General features: G+C 44.3%; 1 protein-coding gene across 1 annotated transcript in view; it reads left to right on the plus strand.

Moving 5' to 3' along the window:
- The window catches only part of LOC149438318 (dynein axonemal assembly factor 8-like), a 163,782-nt gene that overhangs the window by 135,992 nt on the left and 6,097 nt on the right, over window positions 1-21,693 (plus strand). The window contains exon 30 of the mRNA XM_089659979.1: window positions 21,508-21,571. Within this exon, the coding sequence (XP_089516105.1) occupies window positions 21,508-21,571 (64 nt within the window). The remainder of the gene's footprint in view (window positions 1-21,507; window positions 21,572-21,693) is intronic.

The raw sequence follows: 21,693 nt of genomic DNA on the forward strand, positions 1-21,693 counted from the left end.
AGAATAGAAAAGCCAGATTAGACTTTGCCAAAAAACATCTAAAAAAGCCAAACCAGTTCTGGAAAAGCATTCTTTGGACGGATGAAACTAAGATTAATCTGTACCAGAATGATGGGAAGAAAAATGTGTGGAGAAGGCTTGGAACAGCTCATGATCTAAAGCACACCGCGTCATCTGTAAAATATGGTGGAGGAAGTGTGATGGCATGGGCATGTATGGCTTCCAGTGGCACTGGGTCATTGGTGTTTATTGATGATGTGACAGAAGACAGAAGCAGCAGGATGAATTCTGCAGTGTTTAGAGATAAACTGTCAGTCCAGATTCATCCAAATGCAGGAAAGTTGATTGGATGAAGCGTCACAGTACAGATGGACAATGATCCAAAACACACTGCAAAAGCAACCCAGGAGCTTTTGAAGGGAAAGAAGTGAAATATTCTGTAATGGTTGAGTCAATCACCTGATCTCAACCCAATTCAGCATGCATTTCACTTGCTGAAGGCAAAACTAAAGGCAGAAAGAGCCACAAACAAAGAACAACTGAAGACAGCTGCAGTTAGACCCTGGCAAAGCATCAGAAAGGAGGAAACCCAGTCTTTGGTAATGTCCATGGGTTCCAGACTTCAGGCAGTCATTGCCAGTAAAGGATTCTCAACAAAATATTAAAAATGAACATTTATGATTATATTCATTTGTCCAATTACATTTGAGCCCCTGAAAATGGAGGGACTGTGTATTAAAATGGTTGCAGTTCCTAAAATTTGATATTTATGTTCAACCCCATACAGAGCCAAAAGTATTAAAATTGTGCCTGTGTCCAAATATATCTGGACCTAACTGTGTATATGTATCGGATTGCCAGACAGAGAAGCATGATCTGCTACTCCAGAGAGCACGTCTCCACTGCTCTAGAGTCCAGTGGCGGCATGCTTTACACCACTGTATCCGACGCTTTGCATCGTACTTGTAATGTAAGGCTTGGATGCAGCTGCTGCTCGGCCATGGAAACCCATTCCATGAAGCTCTTTATGCATGGTTGTTGTGCTAATCTGAAAGCCTTACGAAATTTGGAGGTCTTTAGCTATTGACTCTGCAGACAGTTGGTGACTTCTGCGCACTGTGCGCTTCAGCATGCGCTGACCTCGCTCTGTCATTTTCCGTGGCCTATAACTTGATGGCTGAGTTGCTGTTGTTCCCAGTTGCTTCCACTTTGTTATGATACCACTAATAGTTGACCATGAAATATTTAGTAACAAGGAAATGTCACGGATGGACTTATTGCACAGGTGGCAACCTATCACGGGACCACGCTTGGAGTCACTGAGCTCCTGAGAGCGACCCATTCTTTCACAAATATTTGTAGAAGCAGTCTGCATGCCTAGGTGCTTGATGTTATACATCTGTGGCCATGGAGGTGATTGGAACACCTGAATCCAATGATTTGGAGAGCTGGCCCAATACTTCTGGCAATGTAGTATATATAATTATAATATATATATATATATATATATATATTATTGATGATGTGACAGAAGACAGAAGCAGCCAGATGAATTCTGCAGTGTTTAGAGATATACTGTCAGCCCAGATTCAGCCAAATGCAGGAAAGTTGATTGGATGGAGCGTCACAGTACAGATATATTTTTGATATCTATAGTATATATAGTATATATATTTTTTTTTTTCCCTGGGTTTAGATATCCTTTAATTACATTAATTGGAGAGAACTGTTCTTTCAGAAAGACGCCACCTAGCAGCGAAACTATGCACACCATAAAGTACATTCTCAAACCGCGAGCGCTGATAGTTCCACAATGTCACCTTTACAGAAACCTGGCTCGAAGCTGTGCTGTTGGGACTCAAATTACCCGCATTGACATTGGCTCTGGCACTCGACCCAATGTAGTCTGGTCACTTATTATGTTCCATGGCACTCGAGGTTAATTCCCGACATGGCACTCAAGGGGTCAGAGAGAGGATTTGGTAGACTGAAGCCGGGACAGTTCGGTTTCCTCTGATGGATTAGGCTCAAGCAAAATCCGGTTATAGAAAGCTTTTGTTATGCTACAGATTAGATGATGTGTTAGGATTTCTGTGACTTAGAAGATGTCACAGAGCCTGGCATACATACAGCAACTGTGCGTGGTGAAGGGCACAGGGACTTAATAACCCATCCGGCACACTGGCTGACATTCAGCTGTGACATACATGCCATGCTACGTGCAGGCACAAACACTCTTCCTTACCCTGGCCATGAGCACGCTGCTCTCTGAGGACAACACAGCACCAGAGATGTTATCATCGGCCATACCGCTGCAGCGCCAAACCGCCAAATCCACAGACAATTTTGTCCCCAAGTTAGGTGGCATTTTATAGTGACGCACACAGGGTGACTCACTGTTTTTTACCATGGGAAAATGAAAAATGATGCTAATCAGTTCCAGGGATTTTTGTACTTTTTTACATTTTCTGCAGACAATAATGAAGATTTATGGGAAAACTAATCTAAGGACTTATACAGGTTGGCTTTGCTGGCCTCCCTTACTGATAATGCTGCCTGCCTGGTGTTCATGCTGAGCCAATAGCGTCTGAACACATTTGCAAATTAGGAGCTCTGATATTCCTCATTTGCATGCTAATTCTGTCAATGGTTTAGAAATTATTAAAGCCATTGTATAAGTCATGTGACTAACATTTTCAGAAGGAAGTTAGCAATGACAGCCTATTCCTCTTTAAAGGGTAACTCCACTTTTGGTGGAAAAAATAAGCAAATAAAAACGAATATAACATACAATGGTAACACAAGTTATATTGTAATTGAATGTTATTAAATATTACCGTATTTTTCACTCCATAAGATGCACCTGACCATAAGACGCACCTAGATTTTAGAGGAGGAAAAAAAAAAATTCTAAACCAATGGACTGCAGACATAGTACAAGAGATGACCAGAGACTGCGGACACAGTACAGGAGATCACCAGAGACTGCGGACATAGTACAGGATATGACCAGAGACTGCGGACATAGTACAGGATATGACCAGAGACTGCGGACACAGTACAAGAGATGACCAGAGACTGCGGACACAGTACAGCAGATGACCAGAGACTGCGGACATAGTACAGGAGATGACCAGAGACTGCGGACATAGTACAGGAGATGACCAGAGACTGCGGACACAGTACACGAGATGACCAGAGACTGCGGACACAGTACAGGAGATCACCAGAGACTGCGGACATAGTACAGGATATGACCAGAGACTGCGGACACAGTACAGCAGATGACCAGAGACTGCGGACACAGTACAGCAGATGACCAGAGACTGCGGACACAGTACAGCAGATGACCAGAGACTGCGGACATAGTACAGGAGATGACCAGAGACTGCGGACATAGTACAGGAGATGACCAGAGACTGCGGACATAGTACAGGAGATGACCAGAGACTGCGGACATAGTACACGAGATGACCAGAGACTGCGGACATACTACAGGAGATGAACAGAGACTGCAAACATAGTATAGGAGATGACCAGAGACTGCAGACATACTACAGGACATGAACAGAGACTGCAGACATAGTACAAGAGATGACCAGAGACTGCAGACACAGTACAGGAGATGACCAGAGACTGCAGACACAGTACAGGAGATGACCAGAGACTGCAAACACAGTACAGGAGATGACCAGAGACTGAGGATATAGTACAGGAGATGACCAAAGACTGCAGACATAGTACAGGAGATGACCAGAGACTGCAGACATAGTACAGGAGATGACCAGAGACTGCAGACATAGTACAGGAGATGAAAGAGACTGCAAACATAGTACAAGAGATGACCAGAGACTGCGGACACAATACAGGAGATGACCAGAGACTGCAAACATAGTACAGGAGATGACCAGAGACTAAGGATATAGTACAGGAGATGACCAAAGACTGCAGACATAGTACAGGAGATGACCAGAGACTGCGGATATAGTACAGGAGATGACCAGAGACTGCGGACATAGTACAGGAGATGACCAGAGACTGCGGACACAGTACAGGAGATGACCAGAGACTGCGGACACAGTACAGGAGATGACCAGAGACAGCGGACACAGTACAGGAGATGACCAGAGACTGCGGACATTTTAGTGACTGATGTGAATGTACAATATATATGTAAAGTGCTGCGTAAATTGACGGAGCTATATAAGTACCTGAAATAAATAAATGCTATCTGCAGAGATGGTGAGAAAGAGGAGATAAAGTTGCCCTTACAGCTTGCCTGTTCTCTTGTACTTACTTTGAGAGTTATCAGCAGCAGTCTGTGACTGTCCAACCTTTTCTTAGATGGGGGTACCACCAGGCACACTGTAAATCAGGGCATGTCTCCAGATTGCATACCTGCCCTGACATGCAGGGTCTTCTCCATAATAATCTCCTTGCATCATTGAGATTCCTTTTTGTAAGGAAAACTAAAACAGAAGACAAAAACTTATCATGTTTGTACTGGGACAGTTTTCACCCTGGTGGGTGGGAGATTGTATTAGGAGCAGGGGGGAATTTGTGCTTTGAAGGCACTCTGTGTGGTGCTAACTCCTGGCCCCTGTACTCCGTGTATTGCCTACTCCTGGCCCCTGCACTCAGTGTATTGCCCACTCCTGGCCCCTGCACTCTGCATTACCCACTTCTGATCCCTGTACTCTGTACTTTTTCCTTACCTCTGCACTATCTGCATTACTTAACCCTGACCTCTGCACTCTGTACGTTACTTACAACCCCTGTACTGTGCATTACCCACTTCTGATCCCTGTACTCTGTATTTACTCCTGACCTCTGCACTTTGTGCATTACTTATTCCTGACCCCTGCACTCTGTACGTTACTCATGTCCCCTGCACTTTGCAATACTTACTCCTGACCTCTGCACTCTGTACGTTACTTACTCCTGTCCCCTGCACTCTCCCCTGTCCCCTGCACTCTCTGCATTACTTACCCATGATCTCTGTACTCTGTAAGTTACTTACTCCTGAACCCTTCACTCTGCATTACTACTTCTGACCTCTGCACTCTCTACATTACTTACTTCTGTCCCCTGCATTTTGTATGTTACTTTCTCCTGTCCCCTGCATTTTGTATGTTACTTTCTCCTGTCCCCTGCATTTTGTACGTTACTCCTGACCCCTGCACTCTGTTTCTTATACCTGACCTCTGCATTACCGACCCCTGACTCCTGTGCCCTGTAGGTTACTAACCCCTGTGCCCTGTATGTTGCTTACTCCTGACTCCTGCACTCTGTATTACTTGATTCTGACTTCTGCACTCTCTGTATTACTTACTCCTAACCCCGCATGCTGTGCATTTCATAGTCCTTACCCCTGTATTACATACTCCTAACCTCTGCACCCTGTACATTACTTACTCTTGACCCCTGCACTCTATGCATTACTTACCCATGAACTCTGCACTCCTGAACCCTACACTCTGTATTATTACTTCTGACCCCTGCACTTTGTACGTTACGTTTTCCTGACCCCTGCACTTTGTACGGTACTTACTGCTGACCCCTGCACTCCGTTTCCTATACTTGACCTCTGCACTCTCTGCATTACCTACCCCTGACTCCTGTGCCCTGTAGGTTACTTACCCCTACCCCTGTGCCTTGTAGGTTACTTACTCCTGACATCAGCCCTCTCTGTGTTACTTACTCCTAACTCCTGCATGCTGTGCATTAGTTATTCCTTACCCTTGCATTTCATACTGCTGACCCCTGCACTCTGTCTCTTATACCTGACCTCTGCACTGTCTACATTACTTACTCCTGACCCCTGCATGCTGTGCATTTCTTAGTCCTTACCCCTGTATTACATACTCCTGACCTCTGCACCCTCTACATTACTTACTCTTGATCCCTGCACTCTATGCATTACTTACTCATGAACTCTGCACTCCTGAACCCTTCACTCTGTATTGTTACTTCTGACCCCTGCACTTTGTACGTTACGTTTTCCTGACCCCTGCACTTTGTTCGATACTTACTCCTGACCCCTGCACTCCGTTTCCTATACCTGACCTCTACACTCTCTGCATTACCTACCCTGACTGCTGTGCCCTGTAGGTTACTTAAACCTAACCCCTCTGCTTTGTAGGTTACTTACTCCTGACATCAGCCCTCTCTGTGTTACTTACTCCTAACTCCTGCATTCTGCATTGCTCCAACTTCTGCACTCTCTGCATTGCTTACTCCTGACCCCTGTATGCTGTGCATTACTTAGTACTTACCCCTGCATTACATACCCCTGACTTCTGCACTCTGTTTCTTATACCTGTTCTCTGTGTATTACTTACTCCTAAGCACTGTACTTTATGTCTTATGCACTCTTGTCCCCTGCACCCTCTATGTTACTTACTCTTAACCCAGAGCAGAGAAGGCTCAGGTTTTTATTTACCATACCCCTTTAAGCCACTCCCACTATTATAATTTGGCCACACCCACTATTCACCACAGTGCATCATTGCTCTCCTCAAGGTGCCCTAAGATGTCCCATGTTTTTCACAATCTATGTCCCTGCATACCCTGTTATGTTCCCAGAACAGGAAGTAAAGGGAAATCACCCCACCAGGAAAAAGGGAGACCAAAAATAGCTTAATGGGAGTAATAACCCTTCTGTACTATATCCAAAATAAACAACAATGTTTTGGCTATACAAACCATTTAATACAGCTCTGGAACACGAGAACATAACCGCAAAAAATCAGAGAGACCTAGAGAAAATACTACAACTGGTGCTCAACCTGCAGTCCAAGGGTCGCAGACACTCATCTGTGTTTCCCTATTGCCCTATTGTAGCGGTGATGTCCAGCAGTCTCATGTAATGTGTCTTCCGAAGCATGTCTCCAGTCTCTTAACAGGTGCTGGAACGTTGCTCCCCGTTGTTTCCGTTGAAAAAAAGCTCTGTGTATGTATATATACACACAGTGTGTGTGTGTGTGTGTATATATATATATATATATATATATACATACATGCACACAATATACAGTTAGATCCATATATATTTGGACACAGGCACAATTTTAGATTTTTCAGGTGTTTACCAAAACATATTCAAGCTTCCAGCTATAGTTATATAATGGATCTGGGCTGAAAGTGCACACTCTCAGGTTTAATTTGAGGGTATGTACATCCAAATTGGAGGAAGGGTTTAGGAATTACAGCTCTTAAGAGTAGCCATCCCCCCTTATTCAAGGGACCAAAAGTAATTGGACAATTGAACCAGAAGCTGTTTCCTAGCCAGGTTTGGGCTACTCCTTCATTATTTCTTCATCAATTAAGCAGGTAAAAGGTCTGGAGTTGATTCTAAGTGTGGTATTTGCATTTGGAATCTATTGCTGTGAACCTACATCATGCGTTCAAAGGAGCTGTCCATGCAAGTGAAACAGGCCATTGTAAGGCTTCACAAAAACTAAACAAATCCATCACAGAGATAGCAGCAACATTAGGAGTGGCCAAATCAACAGTTTGATACATTCTGAGGAAAGAAGAAATCACTGGTGAGCTCAGCAACATAAAAAGGCATGGACGTCCATGGAAGACAACAGTGGTGGATGATCACAGGATCCTCTCTATGGTAAAGAAAAACCCATTCACAACATCCAGAGTTGAAGGACACTCTCCAGGAGGTGGGCGTGTCATTGTCAAAGTCTACTATCAAGAGCAGACTTCACGAGAGCAAATACAGAGGGTTCACCACAAGGTGCAAACCATTCATAAGCCTGAAGAATAGAAAAGCCAGATTAGACTTTGCCAAAAAACATCTAAAAAAGCCAGACCAGTTCTGGAAAAGCATTCTTTGGATGAAACTAAGATTAATCTGTACCAGAATGACGGGAAGAAAAGAGTGTGGAGAAGGCTTGGAACAGCTCATGATCCAATGCACACAACGTCATCTGTAAAACATGGTGGAGGCAGTGTGATGGCATGGGCATGCATGGCCTCCAGTGGCACTGGGTCATTGGTGTTTATTGATGATGTGACAGAAGACAGAAGCAGCTGGATGAATTCTGCAGTGTTTAGAGATAAACTGTCAGCCCAGATTCAGCCAAATGTAGCAAAGTTGATTGGACGGCGCTTCACAGTACAGATGGACAATGATCCAAAACAAAGTAGTGGAACATTCTGCAATGGCTGAGTCAATCACCTGATCTCAATCCAATTGAGCATGCATTTCACTTGCTGAAGACAAAACTAAAGGCAGAAACACCCACAAACAAAGAACATCTGAAGACAGCTGCAGTTAGAGCCTGGCAAAGCATCAGAAAGGAGGAAACCCAGTCTTTGGTAATGTCCATGGGTTCCAGACTTCAGGCAGTCATTGCCAGTAAAGGATTCTCAACAAAATATTAAAAATGAACATTTTATTTATGATTATATTCATTTTGTCCAATTACATTTGAGCCCCTGAAAATGGAGGGACTGTGTATAAAAATAGTTGCATTTCCTAAAATTTGTACTTGATATTTATGTTCAACCCCTTGAATTAAAGCTGAAAGTCTGCACTTCAAATTCATTTGGATAGTTTTTTTTTTTTATTTATTCTGGTTGCATACAGAGCCAAAAGTATGAAAATTGTGCCTGTGTCCAAATATATATGGACCTAACTGTATTGCCAAAAGTATTAGGACATCCCTCCTAATCATTGGATTCAGGTGTTCCAATCACCTCCATGGACACAGGTGTATACAATCAAGCCCCTAGGCATGCAGACTGCTTCTACAAACATTGGTAAAAGAATGGGTCGCTCTCAGGAACTCAGTGACTCCAAGCGTGGTACCGTGATAGGTTGTCACCTGTGCAATAAGTCCATCCGTGACATTTCCTGGCTACTAAATATTCCACGGTCAACTGTTAGTGGTATTTTAACAAAGTGGAGTGGAGCAACTGGGAACAACAGCAACTCAGCCAGCAAGTGGTAGGCCACGTAACATGACAGAGCGGGGTCAGCGCATGCTGAAGCGCACAGTGAGCAGAAGTCACCAACTGTCTGTAGAGTCAGTAGCTAAAGACCTTCAAACTTTGTGTAGCCTTCATATGGGCCCAACAACAGTGTGTAGAGGACTTCATGGAATGGGTTTCCATGGCCGAGCAGCTGCATCCGAGCCTTCATCACCAAGTGCAATCCCAAGCATCGGATGCAGTGGTGTAAAGCACGCCACCACTGGACTCTAGAGCAGTGAAGATGTGTTCTCTGGAGTAACGGATCACTCTTCTCTGTCTGACAATCCGATGGACGTGTCTGGGTTTGGCGGTTGCCAGGAGATCAGTACTTGCGTGACTGCATTGTGCCAAGTGTAAAGTTTGGTGGAGGGGGGATCATGGTGTTGGGGTTGTTTCTCAGGGGTTGGGCTTGGCCCCCTAGTTACAGTGAAGGGACTTCTTAAGGCGTCAGCATATCAAGACATTTTGGACAATTTCATGCTCCCAACTTTGTGAGGACAGTTTGGGGATGGCCCCTTCCTGTTCCAACATGACTGCGCACCAGTGCACAAAGCAAGGTCTAAAAAGACATGGATGAGCGAGTTTGGGGTGGAGGAACTTGACTGGTCCTGACCTCAACCTAATAGAACACCTTTAGGGTGAATTAGGGTGGAGACTGTGAGCCAGGCCTTCTCTTCCTACATCAGTGCCTGACCTCACAAATGCACTTCTGGCAGAATGGTCAAAAATTCCCATAGACACCCTCCTAAACCTTGTGGACAGCCTTCCCAGAAGAGTTGAAGCTGTTATAGCTGCAAAGGTCGGGCCGACTCAATATTGAACCCTACGGACTAAGGCTGGCCATACACTATACAATTTTCTGTCCAATTTCTACCCAATTTCCTTTGGATTTACCTTCAACTGTGTAGTGCAAGGGCCTGCCTGATTGGATACAACTGAAAGTGTTGTTTGGGTTTGACCTCATATTATATGGTTTTTGGTAAATCTAAAGCAAAAATCTCAAGAAAATTGTATAATATATGGCCAGCCTAAGACTGGGATGCCATTAAAGTTCCCGTGCGTGTAAAGGCAGGCGGTCCAATACTTTTGGCAATATAGTGTGTGTATCTGGCTATCTCCTACTCTGTCCACTTTCCCTTTCCCCTGAAAACTTACGTCTTTAGGGAAGCCTATCCCGCCTTCACCCAATAAATGAACTTTTAAATTTCCCATCAGCTCATCCTTCACAGCTATCAACTTTTTGTTCCACTTGCCTCTCCATATTAGATTGTAAGCTCTGAGGAGCAGAGCCCTCTGATTCCTCCTGTACTGAACTGTATTGTTGCTGTATTGTCTCCCTATGTAATGCAAAGTACTGCACAAACTGTCGGTGCTATATAAATCCTGTATAATAATAATATATAAATCCAGTATAATAATAATATATAAATCCAGTATAATAATAATAATATATAAATCCAGTATAATAATAATAATATATAAATCCTGTATAATAATAATATATAAATCCTGTATAATAATAATAATATATAAATCCTGTATAATAATAATAATAATAATAAATAAATCCTGTATAATAATAATAATATATAAATCCTGTATAATAATAATATATAAATCCTGTATAATAATATTAATATATAAATCCTGTATAATAATAATATATAAATCCTGTATAATAATATTAATATATAAATCCTGTATAATAATAATAATAATATATAAATCCTGTATAATAATAATAATATATAAATCCTGTATAATAATAATATATAAATCCTGTATAATAATAATAATAATATATAAATCCTGTATAATAATAATAATATATAAATCCTGTATAATAATAATATTAATATATAAATCCTGTATAATAATAATAATAATATATAAATCCTGTATAATAATAATATATATAAATCCTGTATAATAATAATAATATATATAAATGGCCCATATCTGATGGAGGCTATTATATCATGAAGTGTGCGGGGAGCAGCCAGTGTGACAGGAGGCTGTGTCGGTCCCAGTGGGAAGCTGTGTTGATTTCTTCCTCTCCGTTGGAGGGAGGGGGTACAGAGCTCCCGAGTCCACCCCCCCCCCCCCATCCTTAGCTCTTATCTGTGATGTTCCAGCTCCTCTATCCTCAGAACCATGAGTTATAGCCAGCTGCACAGGAAAAGTAGGCCAGACAGAGTTTAAAGCATTCTATTGAAAGAACACAAAACCCAGCAAAGGGATTTTACTCGGCAGAGCGGGATTCTGGTTACGTTCACTGAAATTATCTTTTCTGTGGGGTTGGTTTTCAGGAGCCTGAAAAGGGTCCTTTTTTTAAAGCGTTTTTCAAAACTCTTTGCTTTGAGAGCGATCAAGGTGCAGTTGACATCCGGCACACGCTTTCTTCTATTTGCATTACAACTAGCATCCTCTCCTAAGACTCTTATTGTTTTCATCATCACGATACTAAATTATATGTTAGATGTATATGTAATTATGTAGTACTCGGAATTAAATTAGGCATGTAGTGAAATCCTACTATGGAAAACAAGTCAAATTGACTAGGGAGCCGCTAATGCTGCACACATATACGGAGCGCTGGAACTGAACTCCGGGATAAGCAAATATATTCTAAATACAAGAGCCATGTGTATTGTTTGTTAAATCTCGGTGTGTTTTGTGTATTTCATCTAGATTTGTGCACTAATCCAGTGTGAATCTCTGTGCGGGAGCTGCCTGTAGGACCAGTCACTGCTGCTCTCTCTTCTTGTGCAGGGTGACTGGTCTGGTCTCTGCCCCTCATGTAGTGGGTGGGGCCTGATGGGCCAGTGTCCCACTGGGGAGATTTACCTTCACTTCCTGTCTAATAGCCAAAAATGGAAGTGAAAAGAAATCCCTCCAAAGTGGGGGAATTCCTGATTGTCACCAGAACTAGTGTTTCCTCTATTCCTGTTCTGGTGACAACCTAAAATTTGGGATTTTCTTTTATTTTTCCTCTCATTGATAAGGTAAACAGGAAAACAGGGCTGTATTTCTCTCATGGGGGCACAGACAGCAATAAAAACCTAATCCTTCTCCACTCTATCCAAAACCAAACGGAAACTTATTGCCTTTAGTTATACTTTAATAAAATGAATAAATCATACATTACATGAATTAATCAAATTATATACACTGATCCTTTCCTACATCTGAATGCAACTAAACCATGATGACTGTTCTCTTTCAATTAATTGCAAGCAGCTTCAGCAGATGTCTCAAAGTTCTGGTAGGCAATGCCAGCTGTTGTAACATGACTTCAGACACTTGTGGACTTGTTCAGTAAAGAGCTCGTCTTAAAGTAGAACTAAAACTAAACCTAAGAACACAAATGTAATATATATTGAAGCTTAGCGTCTCTAGACTTGGTGGTTTTCTTTTTTTTCAAGCTTTTTATTCTTTATTTTCACCTGTGGATTCTGCCAGTAACACACTTCTAGGGTGACAATGCACACTCGCTGTACTGTATGTATATATATATATATATATATATATATATATATATATATATATATGGAGATGCAGTGTTGTCGCCCCAGGCCGGGAATACAAAACCGGACCCTTTTTCCTCTTTTGCATAGCATAAAGTGAAGGGTTTCTATAGTCAGAGATAACTGGGAACAATGTAACTGATATGAATGCAGCACAGAAAGTTATCAAGATTTCTGGAAGGATCAACAGGTATTTTTTTAACTTCTCAAACAGATACAGTATGAAGCATACTTAAAATATTAGCACCCTCAATTATAGTGATCAATAGCGGCGCATTACATATATAACACATTAAATCCTATTTGACATTCCTGCAATGCAAGCATAATGTGCACAAAATTAAAAAAAATTCTAAAAATATTTATTTACTTTTATTATTATTTATTTATTTTTTAATTTTGTGCACATTATGCTTGCATTGCAGGAATGTCAATGAAGACAGCAAATTATGCACTGAAATTGTTAAATAGGATTTAATGTGTTATACAGTATATCCTATTCCTTCTGTACTGAAATGTATTGTAATTGTACTGTCTCCCTTATATTGTAAAGCGATCCGCAAACTGTTGGCTCTATATAAATCCTGTATAATAATATATGTAATGCGCCGCTATTGATCACTATAATTGAGGGTGGTAATATTTTAAGTATGTTTAACACAGTAAGGAAAGTGGCAGCTAGTTAATAAGCAATCTGGTTAGCTTCATTTGGCGCGATTTAGTGATCACATAACCATACATTTAATTGGTCACTCAACAAAATAGATATGTAGCATAGACCTCAAACTGGTCTTGCAGTTTTGTCCCGGGTTCAATTCCCTGTTGGATGCATGGCAGCCAGGCACACAGCAGCTCTACAGTCTCTGAACACAACCAGGCAGTGAGTGTTTATTAAAGTTTAATACTGCAATGAATAGATTACGTTAATTCTTTACTCCCGCGGGAGAAACTCGCGTACTAACCAGGGGCGGACTGACCATTTGGAAACTCGGACACTGTCCGAGGGCCCGGGGTCAGTAGGGGGCCCCATGAGATGCCCCTGGTACCTTTTGCATAGGCTTTTTTGAGTTTGGGCAAGGACACAGGGGCCCCATGATCCCCTATTGCCCAGGGGCCCCATGAGTTGTCAGTCCACCCCTGGTACTAACATATCAATGCTTATCGGACGTTCCAGCAGGTATGGCGGGGTTGGCTGGATACACCTGAGCTCGCCAATCCTCAATTGATAGTGGACCGACTTCTGCAGGTGTGATATTTTATATCAGGTGCGTGGCTCCACTCCTCCATCTGTGCATCTCCCATTCTTTTTGATGAGACGTCTCGGGTGAACCAGAGGTTGTTGTTGTTGTGGTTTTTTTTTTTTATTGTTTGAAAACATGTTTTGGGCTTTGTTCCTTTCCCCCCATTTCTGTTTACATCTGGTTGGGAAGGAATAAGACGTAAAAAGGAAAAAGCAAGGTACTGTCAAGAAAGGTTTGGATCCTTGCGGTCTCTGTTTTGCTTGATTAGCATTTCTGTTATTCTGTTTATCACGGGATCTGCGTATCCACGTTGTTCTATTTATGTGTAATCCTGCTGGTGCAGTAATGTCATTGTGGATTCTGTAAGTACTGTTCCATTTTCTCTATTATCGTGACAATAAAAGTTGTTTGGATTAGAAAAAAGAAAAAATGTAATGGTGATTAACCTCAGGACCTTTCCCGATCATGTGACCTCCGTGACAGCGAATCAAGGCGGTCACATGATTCTAAAACCCCGCCCCGCCTCCTGGCTTCTGAAACCCTTAACCTTAGGTTCACATCTGTGCGGGGGGTGCCGCTGCGGATCCGCACGAAAATCCGTGCAGCCGCACCACCCGCACAGAGAATTGCGGACCCGCGGGTGGGTGCCATTAGTTCTAATGGCACGCCGCCCGCACTGGAAAACACAACCGTACTGGGAACGGAGGTTCCCATGCAGGCTGCGTTTTTCAAAGAAGTGCAGGAACTTCTTCCCTGCGTGTCACTGTGAGTGATGGTCAACTAAGAGGGTGCTACAGATATAGCATAATTCTTTCAATAGTATGATTCAGGCGTAATTCACACTGGCAGTTGAGGGAGGGTTGCCATATCATCCCTTCAGGCTGCATTCACACTTGAGTGTTTTGTAGCTTAAAGTGTTACTAAACCCACAACAGTACAATCAGTCTGTATATGCAGTAAAGCATGCTTGTTATACTCACTGTGGAACCTAAGGGGTTAATCCCCTGCATTGTGTAAAAAGGATGTCTGATCCTGTCTTCTCTGCCCCTCCTCTTGTTCAAATGACCACTTGATACAGATTGGACCTGTAGCCCTTCTGCACATGCTCAGTTTGGTGTGTATTGCTAGAGAGGTTTGTTTGTTTGTTTTTTCTTGAGAGAGTGCATGTGATTAGCACAGGGCCAATCAGCACTGTCTAGACAGGTCAGGGGATTTCCATCCTCCTAGAGCAGAAAGAAAACTCCTACAAGCTTTAGCTAGTGGTGGGATGGACACTGATAAAAGTCACAAGACTGCGCTAATTGCTGATGAGAAAAGGTATTTAGCAGTTTATATTTACTAAAATAATTGCATTTCCATGTTGTGTGTACTGTGGGAAACCAGACACAGTGAATGCAGAGTCCGGGGAGACCAGATATAGTGAATGCAGGGTCCGGGGAGACCAGATATAGTGAATGGAGGGTCCTGGGAGACCAGATATAGTGAATGCAGGGTCCTGGGAGACTGGATATAGTAAATGCAGGGTCCTGGGAGAGTGGATATAGTAAATGCAGGGTCCTGGGAGAGTGGATATAGTGAACGCGGGGTCCCGGGAGACCGGATAAAGTGAACGCAGGGTCCCTGGAGACCGGATATAGTGAACGCAGGGTTCCGGGAGACCGGATATAGTGAACGCAGGGTCCCGGGAGACCGGATATAGTGAACGCAGGGTCCGGGAAGACCGGATATAGTGAACGCAGGGTCCGGAGAGACCGGATATAGTGAACGCAGGGTCCGGGGAGACCGGATATAGTGAATGCAGGGTCCCGGGAGACCGGATATAGTGAACTCAGGGTCCGGGGAGACCGGATATAGTGAACTCAGGGTCCGGGGAGACCGGATATAGTGAACGCAGGGTCCGGGGAGACCGGATATAGTGAATGCAGGGTCCGGGGAGACCGGATATAGTGAATGCAGGGTCCGGGGATACCAGATATAGTGAATGCAGGCTCCGGGGAGACCAGATATTGTAAATGCAGGCTCCGGGGAGACCGGATATAGGGAATGCATGGTCCGGGGAGACCGGATATAGGGAATGCATGGTTCGGGGAGACCGGATATAGTGAATGCAGGGTCCGGGGAGACCGGATATAGTGAATGGAGGGTCTGGCGAGAGCGGATATAGTGAATGGAGGGTCTGGCGAGAGCGGATATAGTGAATGGAGGGTCCTGGGAGACCGGATATAGTGAATGCAGGGTCCTGGGAGACCGGATATAGTGAATGCAGGGTCCTGGGAGAGCGGATATAGTGAATGCAGGGTCCTGGGAGACCGGATATAGTGAATGCAGGGTCCGGGGAGACCGGATATAGTGAATGCAGGGTCCGGGGAAACCGGATATAGTGAATGCAGGGTCCGGGGAGACCGGATATAGGGAATGCAGGGTCCGGGGAGACCGGATATAGTGAACTCAGGGTCCTGGGAGACCGGATATAGTGAACGCAGGCTCCTGGGAGACCGGATATTGTGAATGCAGGCTCCTGGGAGAGCGGATATAGTGAATGCAGGCTCCTGGGAGAGCGGATATAGTGAATGCAGGGTCCTGGGAGAGCGGATATAGTGAATGCAGGGTCCTGGGAGAGCGGATATAGTGAATGCAGGGTCCTGGGAGAGCGGATATAGGGAATGCAGGGTCCGGGGAGACCGTATATAGGGAATGCAGGGTCCTGGGAGACCGGATATAGTGAACTCAGGGTCCTGGGAGACCGGATATAGTGAACGCAGGGTCCTGGGAGACCGGATATAGTGAACGCAGGGTCCTGGGAGACCGGATATAGTGAACGCAGGGTCCTGGGAGACCGGATATAGTGAACGCAGGGTCCTGGGAGACCGGATATAGTGAACGCAGGGTCCTGGGAGACTGGATATAGTGAACGCAGGGTCCTGGGAGACTGGATATAGTGAACGCAGGGTCCTGGGAGACTGGATATAGTGAACGCAGGGTCCTGGGAGACTGGATATAGTGAACGCAGGGTCCTGGGAGACTGGATATAGTGAACGCAGGGTCCTGGGAGACTGGATATAGTGAACGCAGGGTCCTGGGAGACTGGATATAGTGAACGCAGGGTCCTGGGAGACTGGATATAGTGAACGCAGGGTCCTGGGAGACTGGATATAGTGAACGCAGGGTTCTGGGAGACCGGATATAGTGAATGCAGGGTCCGGGGAGACCGGATATAGGGAATGCAGGGTCTGGGGAGACCAGATATAGTGAATGCAGGGTCTGGGGAGAACGGGTATAGTGAATGCAGGGTTCTGGGTTTATTAACACTTTAAAAGCTTGAAGCTCTAAAAACACTCAAACTTAAAAAAAAAAAAATCAGTTGTTCTCTATGGGCCCTGTTTGCGCGTTCAGGTGTGAACAGGCACCATAAAGAACAATTGATTTTTTAAGTTTGAGCTTCTTTGGAGCTTCAAGCTACAAAATGCTTAAGTGTGAATGCAGCCTTAAAACCAAACACTTATTAATTACACAGGTTCTGAGGGTAATTGAATGCAGATAAGGCACTAAGTGAGTTTAATTACCACCTTAATCAGCCCCAGAACCTGTGTAATCAATATGTGTTTGGGTTTAAAGGGCTGAGGTGGCAACCCTAAGTGGAGGAGTAGTAAAAACAGGTAGTTGATCCATATTTTTACCATCCACCATCAATTTTACATGGTAGCCAGAAGGGGGAGTCCACATTGCCATGTCCATGATGCTTCACAGTGCCCCAATTTTAACTTGGCATGTCGCGTTTGAAGGGGCACTGCTTGTCAAATTTTCCCATTGAAGTCAATAAGACCATGTCCAACCCCATGCCAATTGCAGCTGCGGTGTGGTGTTATGTTGTAAAATCTCTTTGGGATAGAAAAATATTCCAACAGAGGTGGGGGGGGTGAAAAACAGGCATACATGAGACGGCAGTATCACCTTCTGAATGCCTGTAAACCAGCTATCAACTGTGGTCTGATAAGTGATCCACCATGGATCTCTTTTCAGAGATCAGTAAAGCCACCCATGCAACCATATTATTAGGGCTTACATATCCTTTGCTACTGAAGTACAGTAACTCAGGGGTGGCCAAGCAGGCTTAGTCAGTCCAATACAAGGTGGATTCTGATTGTGATTGATTAGCCAGTAATAGATGTGTGTTGCTCGTAAATGGCTGTTGATGTGCATTGCCTCTCATTGTCATGTGTTTTGACATGTTTCCATCGATTTAAATGGAGAACGCATCTTGGGAAAGAAGACAATTATTACTGGTCCCTAAAGATTTTAGCTTTAGTACTCATATACCGCAGTCATATGACCTCGGTAATCTCTTAATCGCACCACCAGGCAAAAAATATTCCTATGATGCAGCTAGAAATGTCACTCCAGGAACAGTTTTCTCCTGCCTGCCCAGTGCTGACTGATGCTATTGCCGTCGTGTGATTGATTTAATCGCTTCCCGACCGCCCTATAGCAAAAGTACTTCTACAGGGCGGCAGGGATGCGCAAAATCACGTATACATACGTGATTTTGTATTTACAGGTGGGGGGGACACACGCACACACTCCCTACCCGCGTTGCTATTGGCTCCTCGGCATGTCAATCACCGGGTCCCGGACGCCGATTCTCAGCCGGGACTCGGTGATCATCGGCGGAGATGACAGAGGAGAGGTCTGTATGTAAACAATACAAATCTCTTACCTGTCAGCCAGGGGCGGACTGACAACTCATGGGGTCCCCCGGGCAATAGGGGATCATGGGGCCCCTGTGTCCTCGCCCCACACTCAATCCACACCCAAAAAAGCCTTTGAAAGGTACCAGGGGTATCTCATGGGGCCCCCTACTGACCCCGGGCCCTCGGGCAGTGCCCGAGTTCCCTAATGGTCAGTCCGCCAGGTCAGCACAAACAGGCTGCTTTGTATTGCTCTGCGCAGCAGCAGAACAATACAAAGCAGCTTGTGTTCACAGTACAGCACACAGTTAACCCTTTGATTGCCCCAGATGTTAAACCCTTCCTGACCAGTGCCATTAGTACAGTGTCAGTGCTTTTTATTAACACTGACCACTGTATTGGTGTCAATGGGAATGGCAGTGGCAGTTAGTCAGTCCCCCCCCCCCCCCCCCTGTCAGAATTCCCGCCACAGTCCCACTATAAGCCTGACCTATAAGGCCATTCACAACACTGCCCCTAACTACCTCACCGATCTGATCCCCAGGTACCACCCTACCCGTACCCTTCGCTCTTCACAGGACCTTCTTCTATCTTGCTCCCTGGTCTCCTCCTCCCACGCACGACTGCAAGACTTCTCCAGGTCCTCCCCCATCCTCTGGAACTCACTACCCCAATCCATCAGACTGTCACCGTCCCTCCTCACCTTCAGGCGCTCCCTGAAAACCCACCTCTTCAGGGAAGCCTACCCCACCCTCACCTAACAGCCGCTGCCCTTCCCTCCTCCTACCACTTCATCCCCCACAGCCGCTTCCTCCGGTGCCTCTACCCCCTCCCTCCTAGATTGTAAGCTCGAAAGAGTAGGGCCCTCTAACCCCTTGTGTACTGTTTGATGTTACTGTTCTGTTTCACGTATTGTCCCCCCCATTGTACAGCGCTGAGCAAACCCTTTGGCGCTATATAAACACGATAAATAAATAAATAAATAAATAAAAATAAGTCACTGATCGCCGCCATTACTAGTATTAAAAAAAAAAAAATCCCAGTAGATATACCGTCATTTGTAGACGCTATAACTTTCACGTAAACCAATTAATTTACACGTATTGGGATTTTTTTTTAGCAAAGACATGTCGCAGAATACATTTTGGCCTAAATTTATGACGAAATGTGATTTTTAAAAGATTTTTTTATTGGACATGTTTCATAGCAAAAAGTCAAAAATATTGTTTTGTTTTTTTCAAAATTGTCGGTCTTTTTTTTTGTTTGTAGCACAAAAAATTAAAACCACACAGGTGATGAAATACCACCGAAAGAAAGCTCTATTTGTGGGGGGAAAAAAGGAAATAAAATTTAGTTTATGTACAAAGTTGCAAGACCCGCACAATTGTCTGTTAAAATAACGCAGCGCCATATCGCATAAAATGGCCTGGTCACGGAGGGGGGTAAATCCTCTGGAGGGCAAATGGTTAATAAAAAATTATACAACTATAAAAATGTTTCAAAATGTTTCCTTTAGTAAATAAAACGTTTTGATTAAAATATATGCATTATTTGATGGTAATTAAATAGTGGAGATGGATTTTTTTTTTTTTTTTGTAGAATGACAGCCTTAAATCACAGTCTTCAGTTAATCATCCATGCTAGATCTTCCCCACTAAATGACGCTGTGGTCACATGTGGTGGAGAGGGGGGAACAGAGATGACGTGTCAGTTAAAGTGATGGGGCCACCCCTAATCATGTGGGGGAGCTTGCAGCGAAAAAGAGAAAGTGAATGGCCTGTGTTGAATCTGGACACAGCCAGGTAACTAGCATTTTCAAGACAAAGCTAGAAATGGTAGCCCCTATAGTTCTGTTACAGGGGCGGACTGACAACTTATGGGGCCCCCGGGCAATAGGGGATCATGGGGCCCCTGTGTCCTTGCCCAAACTCAAAAAAGCCTGTGAAAAAGGTACCAGGGGCATCTCATGGGGCCCCCTACTGACCCCGGGCCCTCGGGCAGTGCCCGAGTTTCCAAATGGTCAGTCCGCCCCTGTTCTGTCATTACACATGCAATTTAAACCTAGGCTCATAACTTAGTGGGTTAGCGGCCCGTGCTTTCACAGGCACGGCCGCCCTGCCTGTGTTTCCCACAGAAAAAGGGTGCATGTACGTTTTTCAAAACACAGCCGCAAGGTAATCACATGGTTCTTTTGCGCCATGCGATTTCCCTGCAGTTCCTACACCCACAAACCCACTGTGGTTTGAGATACATGGGGGTGCCATTAAAAATGAATGGCAGCCCCTTGCGTCTCTACAGAGCTGCGAGTGTTTTCAGTTGCATTAACAGCTGCAATTTCCCGCTCCGGCAACCACCGCTCAAAGTGCGGTCGCGTATGAACCCAAATTCAAAGAGAAGTACAGGAAAAGAAAAAAAAACGTTTTTACTCACCTAGATGGCGTCAGTATCGATCCAATACTGCAGTTGTCCCCCACTGGCTCTACACCAACTGAGCGATCACAGACTGCTGATCATTCAGTTCTCGGTTCTGCTCTGAGGAAAGGGCGGCGACTGTCAGTCACCATTCTGTGCTCTGCCCATCCAGCCCTCATTGCAGCGCTAGGCTGTGCAGGGGGTGGGAGCACCTGGCTCAGGATCACAGAAGTGTGCTGAGATGCAGAGCCAGCTTGCCGGTCAGGCATCTGAGCAGATCCTGACATTATTATAGAGATCCTTGCAGTGCCTGGACTTTAGCCTGCTGTCAGCTGAATCTGGGTCACAGGAGTGTACTCCTCTGACCTGCAGGATAAGTATGGCCAAATGAGCTTTAGCCATACTTTTTAAATAAAACCCCTTGTATTTCAGTACTAAAACATGATTCACATGTGTATTGATATGTCTGCTCCCATGTACATGTAATAATGACCTGAAAATTAAAAACCCAGACAGCTTTTACCTAAGCTGATTGGCTAAAGTATTTCTGAACCCTGTGACAATCCTCCCATGCCCAGCACTGGTCAAAAATGACTTTTTTATCCTTTTTTTTTACATTTATTGCTGAACATTATTATTATTTTCTTCCAGTATTAACTTACAAAATGGACAGAACTTTACACAATCGTTGCTGAGTCCCCAGAGCCAGCCACAGGTAAGCAGCACGTGCCTGCACAGATCCTCCCCGGCTGCAGCTATTCATTGTGCTGACACGACTTACACAAACCAGACATTGGCCAAGTTGCGGAGAATTGCATTTATATTGTTGATTTCATT

Source organism: Staurois parvus, unplaced genomic scaffold (genome assembly GCF_062004578.1).
Source record: "Staurois parvus isolate SC_StPar_1 unplaced genomic scaffold, SC_StPar_1.0 ptg001193l, whole genome shotgun sequence".
In the NCBI taxonomy this organism is placed as follows: domain Eukaryota; kingdom Metazoa; phylum Chordata; class Amphibia; order Anura; family Ranidae; genus Staurois; species Staurois parvus.